The following is a 13,653-nucleotide window of genomic DNA, read 5'->3' on the forward strand; positions in this document are numbered from 1 at the left end:
AAATGATATGTTTACACTTACACCATATGGCAGGACTAACATAGCATTTGAGAGAAGATAATTGTTCAATAACTCTCTTAGAAATGAAATTGTCACAGTTCTATCATATTCCATCATATGGTCAGTTATAATCCATCATATATTATGCTATTTTTTTAAGTTATACTCCATGATATGTTATGCTATTATTTTTGGGAACAATAGTACACTAATATCCATAGATTCGCCATAATCCATTTTGTACTCAAAAACTTCTTAATCATCTAAATATTTAATGGACTGTACATGACATAAATGTAGTCTATTGTCATTTTTCAAAGAAATGTAATTTGCTGTCATTTTTCACAGAAATGGACTCTGCTGGCATTTTCATATATGCTATTGCAAAATTTGCAAAATCTGGAGCATGCATACAATGATATGGTACATGGACAACAACATATATAGATTATAATAGATTTTATAGAATGGATTATATTCTCAGAGATAATAGCATACTATATGTGGATTATAACAAAGTTATATTATCGATTATGACAGATTTTATATAGTATGTGGCTTATGAATTTCAACAGATATATAAAATGGATTGTGGCATAATTTATATAGTATGTTGTTATTTTTGGAAGAAATAACTTTTTTAGCAGCAATAATAACATTTTCTATTATTGACAACACTTTTGAGAAATTCAAAACTCATAGCTGCAATAACAATAGTATGTTCTCAGAAATAACAACAAACTATATAGATTATAACAGATTTTATAAAATGGATCATATTCTTAAAGATAATAGCATTTTATAGAATGGATTATATTTTCAGAGATAATAGCATACTATATGTGGATTATAACAAAGTTATATTATGGATTATGATAGATTTTATATAGTATGTGGCTTATAAACTACTTTAGTAACTACATTGAAAAATAGATCTATGATTATTTGGTATAATACCTGGACTGTGATCTTAAGCCTTGATATGTTGACTACTTGGATATTTTCCTTTATCCAGTTCCTCTATGCAGTCCTTGTCAGATATTCTAGAATAAGCCCACAAAGAGAATGCTGACACAACTGTGCTTAGATTGCTCAATAAGCCCACAGAGAGAATGTTGACACAGAGAGAATGCTGACACAATGTTAAAACAAGGATTCTGTGCTCACAGATTGCTCACAATAGATGTCATTGCAAGTCTTTCTGGTCACAGAGATTGTAATTGGCATTGTAAAATATCTCTTTCATGAAATGCCATATTAATAGATTTTTTATTCCCTCCAAGAATTTGAATTTGAATTTTGGAAAGAGCTTTCATCAGTGTCTTTTTTGTAGAAATCTGCATTAATGGTTTGGATTTTGTAGAAATTTGCATTAATGGTTTGGATTTTGGAAATTGCTTGATCCGTGGCATTCTTAGTCTACATTTTGATTGGTTGTAAAATTTGCTTGATCCATGACATTCTTAGTCTAAATTTTGATTTGTTGCATTAATTGTTTGATATGACTCAGATTTTTTTAAAATGTGTTTCATTCATTGCTCGATTTGATTGGATTGATGAGCTCACATCACTCCATATATTGAATGCAGGTACTCCATATTTTGAATGTAGGTACTCCAGTTTGCTTGTCATACACTCCAAGTGTACATTGATTTATATGATTATATCTATAATGGTATTGGAAGTTATTAAAAAAGGCACATTGCTTAATACTTATAAGCAAGTTATCAGTTGTCTTGTTCATATGTTTGGGCATTTTCTTTTGTAAAATTGAACACATTTAAATATAATATTTTGAACTTGTTTCTTTATATTGTGTATAAAGTAATTTTATATTTGAAAACTATCATTTTACATTGTTTGATGTTTAGTATATAAAGAATGTACCTTGTGCAGAACTTGTTTCAAATTTAGTAAATCAATGATATATGCTTTGTAAATTTGTAATGATTTAATGTTTGTTCAATACTGATGAATAAAGACATAAAAGTCAATATTTTTTTGCTCAATCAATAGGTTGTATTGTTACAATAATTGGATCAAAAGATCACAACAACCATCACAACAACTGATACACGCCCAACTACTAAGTCCTCTCCCCTAACGCTAATTTTTCCAGCTCTAAAAATAAACGAGTAAACATATCATTTTTGTAAAGTGCATTGGCCATTGTGTTTATTATTTGTTGTAAAAAATCAATAGCCTTGATAAGAGATCTTTATTGTGCATAAAAGCAGTAGTTATTCAAGGGCTACAAGAGCGTTGCTGAAGAAATTTGAAGCTATTTCATTTGCATACATTTGTTTACCTTAGTTTCAAATACTGATGCTTTTTATTTTATTGTTTGCAAGGCTCAACTAGTCTTATTTTTTATAATTTAAATTTAAATTCAAATTCTTAAAATACTGAAATAAACTATTCAAATTGAAACCATCAAATTTTATATGCATGACGGCACGAATCGAACACAAAAAGTGCGGGGTATTCGATTTCCCCCTCACCCTGTTTAATTTTCGTTCTACTCTAGTATTTCCGACGAGCAGCTTAACTAAATAAGTCATGGAATCAGCATTCAAAATGGTAAACCCGTATAGATTCTATGATACAAATCAAAATCCATATCAACTTCACACCTGTAAGACAAACAAAAATCGCAGACCATTTTCAAGATTTGCAGGGAGGCCAGAAGAGACACTTGTCATGGTTATGAGCAAACTCGATGTCCAGCACAGCACTAATTGCCGAGAATTCTACATTTATATCTCTCATGCGGGCTTTGTTTCGGAAATCTTTGCAAAATTCTGGCAACTACAGAAAAATGGACCATAGAAGGTTAAAGAAAGCGTTGGATGATTTAAGTGGAGGAATTGCAGTAAAAAAGGAAGCCATTAGTAACACCCTGGAGAATGAAAAGAACGAAGAAGAAAATGCTAAACCTCCTTTGCAACCAAATAAGGCCCTCGAGCTTTTCTTAGACCGCATACCTCTCTCCTCTATCCCAGGCATTCGCAATGCTGCAGGTGCAATATTATCCTCATCCCATGAACTTTGCGTGATTTACAAATTTATATGTACGCTTTTATTTTCTCAATATAGTTTATAAGAAATCTCTGAGGCCACGTTAGGGTTCTCACTGTTTTCCTCTTAGCAAAGAGATTTTGGTTGCCTGTGTTCTATACACATCTGTCCTCGTCAGCCCTGATGGCAGAAAAAATTCTCATCACCCAGAAAACAAATCTCTCTGGCTTTTTGCTGATTTATCAGCTAAAAACTGTTTCTATATGCCTTGACCCGGGGCCAAAATAGTACTTAATGATAAAAACAATTGCTGTTTGAAGAATAGAACCGGAATAGCATTAGTAGTCCATGCGGTTAGCTGAAAATGGCCTCTTCCTTTTTGTAGAAATAAACCAGTCAGGAAAGTACGCCTTTTAATTGTTGGTTTGTCGAATTATAGCTTATTGTGTGTTACCCAAACATTTTACAGGGAGGTTTAAGTATATTAATTAATCGGAGGGAGGTTTAATTATATTAATTAATCGGAAAGAGAGAGATTAGTCCTCAAGTAAAACCAAACTTTCTCTCTCCACGTACTAAAATTTGTAGAGAGAAGTTCGGGTTTGGATTTGGATTTTCTCAGTCAGTTTTTCTCTCTCCATGTACTAGCCATACTCTCTCTCTACATACTCAAACTCTTTGCCCTAATCCCAACCTGAACAATTCTAACCCAAACTCCCACTTTAAAACAACTGCTGGCTGGAAATGAAGTTCACAGATGTTTGGAGTAGTAACAGGTGCGCTGATTCTCAACGACACAGGAGTTCAATTTGCAAATATAAAAAGGGTTCCTCAGTAGTTCGAGTATTTTGTAGAGTGCCAAAAGAAGGTGGCACAGATTGTTAGAGGTGATGAAGCGGGCAGACTTGTTGAGGAGGGTCTTGTTTCCGTAACTCTTGGAGGAAATGACTGTTAACAATATTATTCGCTTCCAATTTCATTGAGATCAATGCAGTATTCATTATCAAGGAGATGGCACAAATTGGGAGCAAGCAGAGCGCTAATGACATCAACAGAGTTGTTTTCGGTTGCCCCTGTAGTTGGGTTTGTCACCAAAGAAAAATAGTGAAGATATAGCGAAGGAAATGGCAAGAGACTGGGAAGGATTAAGAGTTACTGTCAAACTTACTGTCCAAAAACTGTCAGGCAAAAGGTGCAGTGATTTGAAACGTTGCAGCTCTAGTTATCAAGGTGTTGAAAGAGCCTAAACGGGATAAAAAAAAAATGACCCAAAACATCAAGCATAGCGGGAAAATCTCACTGGCTGATGTTATAGAAATTGCAAAGGTAATATGTGGGGAGCCAGAAAGATTGTATGAAATAGGATTGCAAGAAAGATATACATTACAATAACGATGTCTCAGAAGTCAATATTCCATCGGCAGAGCCTGAAACCATGGAAGACGATTCTCTCCCTGTATCACCAACTGCAAGAACAATGATCTCAGAAAATGTATTTGGCGAGAGTCAACAAGATTGCACAAATACCAAAAATCTTGATCAAGGCAAGCATTTCCATGCAATTCTAATATATAAAAAACTTTGGATATGAGACATTGGCTTCATTTTCAAATATGAACCTTGTTAACACATATGCCAAATGCAAGAATACAGACCTTGCACACTGAGTGTTTGACAAAATGGCCGAACGGGGTGTCATATCACGGACTACTATGATCGCAGGTTCTGTTCAAAATGGGGATTGTTGGGAATGTTTAAATTTTATTTTATTTTTCACAATACAAATGCAAGAGAAATTCTTTAGACCGAACGCATTCACCTTTTCTTTGCATGCTTAAGACATGTGTTGGCCTAGGTGGAGATGGTCTATGGCTCAGCAAACAGGATTTATTTTAAATGCTTGTGGTGACAAAGGAATCCTCCCTCGAATAGTGGAAGCAAGTATATGGTCACCTTGTAAAGAGCAGATTCGAGTTGAAAGTGACTGTGGGTAATGGATTGGTGGATTTGTATGGAAGATTAAATCAAAGGATGCACATAAACTGTTTGGCATCATGCCTGAACAAAATGCAGTTTCCTGGAATGCATTGATTGTGGGATACGTTCAAAATGGATATAGTGGAGAGGTATTGAGTATCTTCTCACAATTGCATCGAGTGGGTAGTAATTTCGGATCCGTGGATGATGGAACAATCAACTGTGACTCGGTTTGACTCCTTGTGGTCCTTTCTCTACCACGAATGCTATTCCAATGGTGACAACAATTGGGTCAAAAAGAATCATCCCTTGGAATCCAATTATAATGTCCTCTCTCAAATTGATTATCAATTCAACCTCCTAGCAGTTCTATTAGAGCATGTAGAGGGATTGAAAGAAAAACTAAGCAACCATAAAAAGATGTGGTTATACAACAGAGATCCTAAGAAGATTGGTCACTTTAACGTAAAGATAGAGTCCGTAAGGGAAAACATCAACAGAAAAACTAGCATCCATATCCTCTATATTGGCAGGAGACGGTGTCTGCTTTATGCTAACAGTAGAGAGAGAAGCTGGATTGCACAAAGAGATTGAGAAGCAAGTAGTATTACATGGCACAGCTGTGAGGAGGAAGTGTTGAACTAAACTTAAGAATACATCTGAAAGCATATGGAGTTTTGATAAATTGTGTTTGGTCTGATATCATGGAAATTAAGATCCCTACCAAACAAATAGAGGTTCCAAACAGATCTCTGAGAATTTTATTTGATTTTATGTTCACCCATTGACAACTGATTTCTTTTTCAACCAATCATTTACTTATCATGGGTGTCAAGTATGGAGTGCACATGGGGTTTCGGGTTATCACCTTGTGAAGGGAGCCATGTAGTGGCATTTGATTCAAGCACCAATGCATACCATGGAGTAGAAAGAGCTTCACATCATTCTTTGACTTCTAGAAACTACATGGAGTATGGAGAACTTATTAAATGCATATATGCAGATAGAGGACTCCTCTTGCGGCAAGTAATGACCAATGGTATTGATCATTGAAAAGTCTAAAGTCTATAAAGACACATTCTCAAACCCCACCTCCATCTCATGGTTTCTGGATGTTTTGTTGAAGGAGGAATATCATGAGTTGATGAAAAGTGAATACCCACAAAAGTAAAGAAAACTTTGGATGTCATTAGTATGGAGCTAATGTCAATTATGATTTGTATGACAAAATGCCTGAGATCGATATTGGTTCTTGCTCAAAGGAGTAAAAGTGAGTGAGGTCACCATGTTTTGATAATCATTTAAGGGAATTCCATGCAGTTCAAAGAGATTGAGTGGCTAGTTAAATCATTATTTTACAAATCAGCATACCACAAAAATATGTTGTTCCGGCGCAAGCACTCTTGATGATGATCATGGTGATAGCAATTATATGGTTGTTCATGGGTGTGGGAATTTTTATTTTAATTCAACTCTATATAGTTGAAAGGGATTTCAGAAGAACATTTAGGTAAAAGAGAAAGTTCCTTCAAGTTCTCCTACTTCTTATTCCATTAGTTATGGTTAGACATGAAAAGTTGGAGTTGGTTACGAACCTTCTTAGAATAACCCAAACTCTAACTTTTTGAGTAGTTACGAACTCGAAAGGTTAGTTATTCTAGGATAGCTATAAATTCCTGAAAAACAATGTAATAAGGGACTTTTTTTGGACTTGGAAAGAGGGAACACTTATGCTCTGATAACAAAGCAATTTTTGTAAAGTGTGTACAATTGTTGTTTTTTGTAATCAATTATTTCTTACTTTCTTGGTGCAAAGAAATAAAGGAAGTACATTTGGAATTCTCTTTCTAATGAATTTAAATTGTTGAAGTGTTGATTCATCATATGAGTATTTTCATGGTATGGTGTGAGTATTCATGAATTATTGAATTAGCATTGTGTCAGTGATAGTTCTCAAGCGTAGTTCTTGATTGCTTTCATTACCAGTTTACATTGTTTTTATGGAAACATTGAAGTTGTGTGGTGCATGCGCTCTTAGTGATTTTCTTGTTATTTTCTAAGTTCAATCCATCTTTATTGAAAAATCCAAAATTTTATCTTACGAGGGAGCTGCCCCTCTAAACGCAGAGGAAGGCCGGATATCAAAGGCCTATCCAACTGTTGTGAACGGTTTGCCACATACACTCCGTTGGGCCATTTCTACGGTGACAAATCTATTTACCAACATTGTGAAAAAGTAAATGGCTTGACTAAGTCCTACAGTTCTACTCCAGTGTCCTGCTTGCAGCAAATGGATTTGCTACTTTATATTTCTATTTAATGTGTTGAACAATTGGTATAGGAGCACATTTTCTGAAACTCAAAACAGTGACATTATCAGGACATTTTTAAAAACAGTACGAACTGTTAATTTGGTTTCTCTTTTGCCTGACGTAAAAGTTTGGCAAATTAGAGAGTTAGATTACATTTCCGAGCCCAGGACTTATCATTTGGACCCAATCCTGCATTTTGAGGTGGAATCTTAAAATGGGATATAGTCTACCGGCTAGACCAGATTAGGGTTGTTTATGCCATTAACGTAATTAGTCATCTAATTGTTCAATTGAGGCATTCATGGGGTTAAATAGGATTAAAGTAGGTGGTAATCAACTTTAATAATCCTAATTGGCATTTATAAAATGTTCCACTTAACGGGGTTTTATTCTTATGTAAGGTTAAGGTCCCATGTAGGGGGATTCCAAAAATATTTTAAATATTTAAACTCCTAAATTTTGCTAAGTTGGTGGTCTCATGAAGAATGCTGAGAATAAAAATTTGTTCTTTTCTTGGTGGGAAACAAAAACCTGATAAACATAAGTTTCCATCTATTTCTTTCTTGGTGGGAATCTTAAATATTAGCTAATTGACAAGTGGGAAAAATAATCATAAGCTGGTGGGGCAGTTTCCATCCTACCTCAATTTCACTTGTTGAAATATGCAGTCCTAAAATGTAGGGGGCTGCTATTTTTCAGGAAAAGATTTCAAATAATTCTGCAGTATAATTTTTTTGGTTTCATTGGACCATTTGCTCCATGAAAATAGATCTTGAAGTCTCACACAAGACCTTACCCAAACTCTTAAACAATGTAAGCCCATCCTTGGTAGACTATAGGCCATGACAGTTTGGCATGCTCGGATTATATTTTGCTTAATTCATGTAAAATTATAGTTCTGAATAACTTCGTTGAGTGGTGATGGAATACACCTTGAGCATCGGAAAACTATAGGGCTTTATAAACATGAGATTTTCCTAATTCACGAGTATGAAGGTGAAGGCTTGTGGAAATAACAAAATAAACATAGGTATATACATAAACCTTCATGCCAATACATGGCTTCTAAAGTTCAAGGTATGAATCATGGATTTTAAAGATTATTACATATTTTTATAGGAAATTGTGCCTTTCTCCACTTGCCATGAGCATTACGTTACAAGTCCTCATCTAAAAATTATCCCCCAACTTGGGTTTTGTAGTCAAGGATTTTTCTCTTCATATTGTGTAATTCTAGATACTTCTTATTTTATAATGTGTTGAGTACTTTGTTTTACAATTTTGATTGAAGGGAGTACTTGATGCAGGAGTAATTTATAGTACAGCCAACAAAATTGTTCACAATATAAATAAAGCATAAAGTAAATAATAGCACAATATGCATCGAGAACACAATTTAGAAGATCAAATTCATATTTCATAAGGTTCAACCATTCAAGCTCCTGTTATGTTTTGCAAGCAATAAAATCTCCTTGATCCCTTCATATGCACAGATTTAATTCCCTTTCACTCAAATAGTAATGCAGCCTTCAAACATTCTTCTAATTGTCATGCAATGTGCTTTTAGTAACTGTACCATGTAAATTGCATCCCTATGCAATTTCATGCTCACCTAGGCCTCATTCTAGCATTCATGGCCTCCCATGTTCACTTATACACAAACTTGCTTGCACTAGCTCAAAATTAGACATTGTCACGACGTTCTGGGCCTCAAGTCCTTGACCATGCCTTTATCGGGAGGTCAAGGTCGCCTAGGGTGGCCTTGTCCTAGGACAAGGTCGCTCGGAGCGACCTTGCCTTATAAAAGGGGCCCAAAGTAAAATCACTTAATAACTAGTTTGTGGGAGTGGGAAAATGTCTTCTGCGTTGGCTCTCTTTGAAATTAGAAACCTGATTTTAGAGGGCAGAGGTATAAAAGCAACCTTACCCCTCCGCCCCACCCCCTATTCGACAACCAATAATCTGAACTACACACCAAGTTCAAGTATTCAAATGCAAGCATTCAAAGCAACATTTCAGCCCACCCTATTATCCAAATCTAACATTGTGGCAAGCTTGAACAACTTTCATGCAAGCATGTGTTTATGATTGATTTACTTTCAAGTCTTGTCAAATCATGTTATTGCATCGACACTTGTGAACACATTCAAAGAGCATTGCATCAATGAGGTGTAAGGTTCAAATACTTCATTTTCGGATGTAGCCTTGCCTACATTACAACACGCTTCTAGTTCAATTCAATTTCTGTTTGATTTCATGGTTAATTCAAAAACTATGTTTTGACCTAGGGAAACCCTCATCGACCAAACAATCTCCCTTCCCTTTGTGTGCAGGTGACAAGTTATGAAGGCACAATTTCAGATTCAGATCTAGGAGATAGAGATCTATAGATCCACATTTAGTAGATCCGAGAGAGTAGGGTCAAGGCTGCCCTGGCCGATGTCACCCCAAACCTTGTTGACAAAACTTTCAGAGAACCTACTAAGCAGCTTCTTGATCCTAGATCTTCTATTGTTGCCTGCGTTCGATGCTCCCAAGTCAAGGTCACTCTGATTGATAGTGTCCCTCAGATCTCGGCCCAGGTTCCTCCTTCTTTCATCACTAGATCTACTCCTGTTGTTTACATATCTATTTTTAGTATCTTTATATGTGCTGAAAACCCTCACTTTTCCATCTTTTCTATAGCTTTAGCAATTGTTTTACATAATTGCAGTATCGTTTTCAACTCCTCACAAGGGATTGTTGAATCTGTGTTCAATATCTTAGGCTAAGTGGATCACTCCCCTCCAGGTAATTAAAGCAGAAATAGACCTAGTTTCCTAGCTAGTAAACTTTATTTCCCCACATTATAGTAACAAAAGAAGGATTTAATGTTTCACAAATGTATGCAGAAGATTATGATTTTTTTGGGCTTTTAAAACCTTAATTATGTTCTGCTGGTGTTCCAGTTATCCGTTTTTGGCATGGTTACCTGGAGACTTGTCTCCCCCCTAAAAGACACGTCTCGGAGATGGAGACGTGTGTCAGAGTCTTTTCACGTCTCTGGAGAGCTCAAAAAAGGTTGCAGACTTCATAATGAAGTTTCCTGAAGTCTCCCAGTCTCCTAATCCAAAAAGTGAAGTCTCCTCGAAGTCTCTTGATAAAAAATAAATGTACAATATAATATTAAATTATTTTATGTATTTTACCCCTCATTCAAATGTTTTTTAATGCAAAAATTAAGACGAATGACAATTTAAATGATTTTGAGAGCATGATAGCTGAAGACCTTGAGATGGATGATCACAACCTTGTGCAGTAGATGATAGTACCATAAACATACTAGTACTAGATAGATTCCTGGTTTCTGTTTACTGTACTAAGTTTGTTCATTTTTGTTTGCATCTCGGCAATTTAGCATCAAACAGCGATTATCAATATGATATAATGATGATAATATGCAATATTTGGAAAACAAGTATGACTATGAGATTCAGTAATGTGATTATGTGAGTTTTGAAATATTTGACTCTATATAAATGTAACATTACTATTATTATTTACTTTAGTCTTTTAGTTTCATAGTATTACTATTTTGTATTTAGTATTAGACTCTTTAAACTATGAGTTTTAGTTTCTGGATTCAATTGTGTGTAGTTTTTTATGATGATAAAAAACTACACACAATCAAATCCAGAAACTAAAACTCATATTCATGGATTGTGGAAATCTCATAGATCTCTTTAAACTATTTAAAAAAAATTGCCATCTCCAAGTACCCCCGTCTCTTATTTTTGAAAAATGTTGTACCGGTACTAGTACCAGTACTAGAGACCTTCAAGTCTTCCTGTCTTTCGGTGACCTTAGTTTTTTGCTGTAGGGTTATCTCTTTGTAGTTTTTTGAGATTGCAGTGATCTTACCATTTGTAATCTGCATAAGCTTAAATTTCAATTGTTAAGCATCACTTATTCAATATCCTTAATCAAGAACTTTTTGTTTCTCTCTATTAAACACTTATTTATTCTTCTTCTTGGGCAAGTGTGGTGTTGTATTGATGCAACGAGGTCAAGTTCATGAGACCAATAATCAAGGATTGGTTTGGGTCAGAAAAAAAGTTGATGTAGGGTAAGGTCTGAAACTTATGTAACTTAAAGAAAATTTTCCCATTGAGATTGAACATATCAGTTAGTAGCCTTAAAGGTTGAGGAAGCATTGGTTGTTGATGTCACTCTCACTGGCACTATCAAACCTGCATCTGGCTGTGAAATTATTAAGGATGTTAAAAAGGTGGAGGACTTATCACAAAAATTGAGGCCATACTACTCTGAGAAGAACAATTTGTAACTGATTTTTTAAAAGAAGAGTTAAGGTCTTGTAACAAATAAAATTCTTTTACTGTCAACTTTTGTTAGAATCAATACTCATCAAAAGATATGATTAAATAGGCATTGCCCATTTTGGATTGAGAAATTCATGCTGGTAGGAGTGGTAGAGTTTATGAAAGTGTGCACTTTGGGATTTTAGAAATATAGGATTATTAAGCAGGATATCAAGTTGAATACTCAAAGTAACTTGAGAAGCCTCACACTTAGAACTCAAGTGTTTGTCAAAAATTTACGTCTTTTGCATATTAAAGGGGGAGCTGCAACTTACCTGAGCTAGTTAGTTGCAAAATGCTTTTGGTGTAACTAAATTTCTGAAGTTTTTCACGTCTTTCCTTGACATAAAAGGTTGCAATCCAATGTTTTATATGTTTGGTTTGAGTTTGAAACAATATTTGAGAATCAAGGAGCCCATTCACCTGGTGCTCAGTAAACAACACTAAGTTGATCATTCCATGAAAATCGATCATCTTAGTATCTGATGACTAGTATTTTTGAGGTAGAGTTCCTTTGTTAGTTCTTGTGTCCAAGTGATATTTCAAGTATCATGTACCATGCTCAACTAGCTGTAAGTTAGTTGAGTAAATAGGTGATCCCATCAACTTGGCTATTTCAATGACAGTTCAATTCATCAACCCAGATTTATATTTGCTTGTGTGCTGTTCTGTTTTTCTATGCTCCTGAAAACAACCTCGGACTGCAAAGTGATGTAAATACAGCTGTATTGCTTTCTTCTACTTTGTAAATCCATTATAAAATTGTGTACTTGCTCACATACATTATTTATGGTGCCCATATATCTGATTTTGTTATCCTATTCTACTGCCAACATGTAAGTTTTCTTTGTTGAATGAGACCAATAGTACAACAAAGAGTGTGCTGTTTCTTTAACTTATTTGAGATTGAATTCAACATCAATTTGCTACTAGTAACAATAACATTTTACCATTGGCTGGAAATATAAATTTAAGGCTTTTTTAAGTTTCAGAAGTACTTGTATGATATGAAATCAAGCAAGCAAAGGAATCAAACACGTTGAAAGATAAATGAGCATATGGATGTAGCCTCGAGAAACCCAGTGTGGAAAAACTTATGTAGGGTCAATTTGTACTTTCTCACTTCTAGTAGGTCATTTTGTCAGTTTTCAGAAGCCTGTTGCTCAGATTGAGCTTCCAAGTGCATTTTACCTTTTCCTAGCATCTCTATAATGAACTTCTGTTTTGCCTTTCTGTGAATTCGTTTATTTGATATGCATGACAAGTGCTCTCAGCTGTTCCATTCATCTCGTACCCTGAGAACCATGAATTAGATTTTAAATGCCTTTTTCAATGCCTATACATGATTTCCAAGGGGTATGTTTATATATTATTCTTGTATATGAGCAACTAAGTCATACCTGCTTTGTATGTTCCTGCTGTATGAAGCTAAATCCATCTCACATGACTGATTTTCACTTGATGTGTAATAGAATGTCAATAAAATATGCTCCAGGGGAACTGATGCTCTGTTCTGCTTCAAACTCCACCTCTCTGCCTTGCATAATGCTATAATTATAAGGTTTCAAGAATGTATCAAACTCTTCATTACTTGCACAGCTTAAGAAATACAGTCTACAATCTGAATCAACCAAATTATGATAATTTTCAAGACTCAATTTGGATTAACAACCATTGTTGATTTCAAAAGGTTGATCAACATTTGTAATCAGTTGCAACCATTTAATATTCAACAAGAGGACAGTATAATTGTCATGCTTAGATTACATTAAGTAAAACATTTTCACAAATTTAGGTCCATAATTCATTGTGAAAGCACTTGATTTTTTTTGTTTTTTTGATAGTTAATGGGCCGAAGCCTAGATTATGTATTATTCAATTATTATTATTTATTGAGATTAATTGTTATTATATGCTAAGCTTGAGTAGATTCGAACACAAGACCTCCCAAATGAGAGGCTCACAATTTACCGTTGTTTTGTAGGCTC

General features: G+C 34.8%; 1 protein-coding gene across 1 annotated transcript in view; it reads left to right on the forward strand.

Moving 5' to 3' along the window:
- Positions 1-2,485: 2,485 nt before the first annotated feature.
- Positions 2,486-13,653, forward strand: part of LOC149559876 (SNF1-related protein kinase regulatory subunit gamma-1-like) — a 58,018-nt gene continuing 46,850 nt past the window's right edge. The window contains exon 1 of the mRNA XM_089824342.1: positions 2,486-3,020. Coding sequence (XP_089680468.1) covers positions 2,720-3,020 — 301 coding nt within the window. The 5' untranslated portion in view covers positions 2,486-2,719. The remainder of the gene's footprint in view (positions 3,021-13,653) is intronic.

This window comes from Cupressus sempervirens, chromosome 4 (assembly GCF_028749045.1).
Source record: "Cupressus sempervirens isolate cs-2001-9-10 chromosome 4, ASM2874904v1, whole genome shotgun sequence".
In the NCBI taxonomy this organism is placed as follows: domain Eukaryota; kingdom Viridiplantae; phylum Streptophyta; class Pinopsida; order Cupressales; family Cupressaceae; genus Cupressus; species Cupressus sempervirens.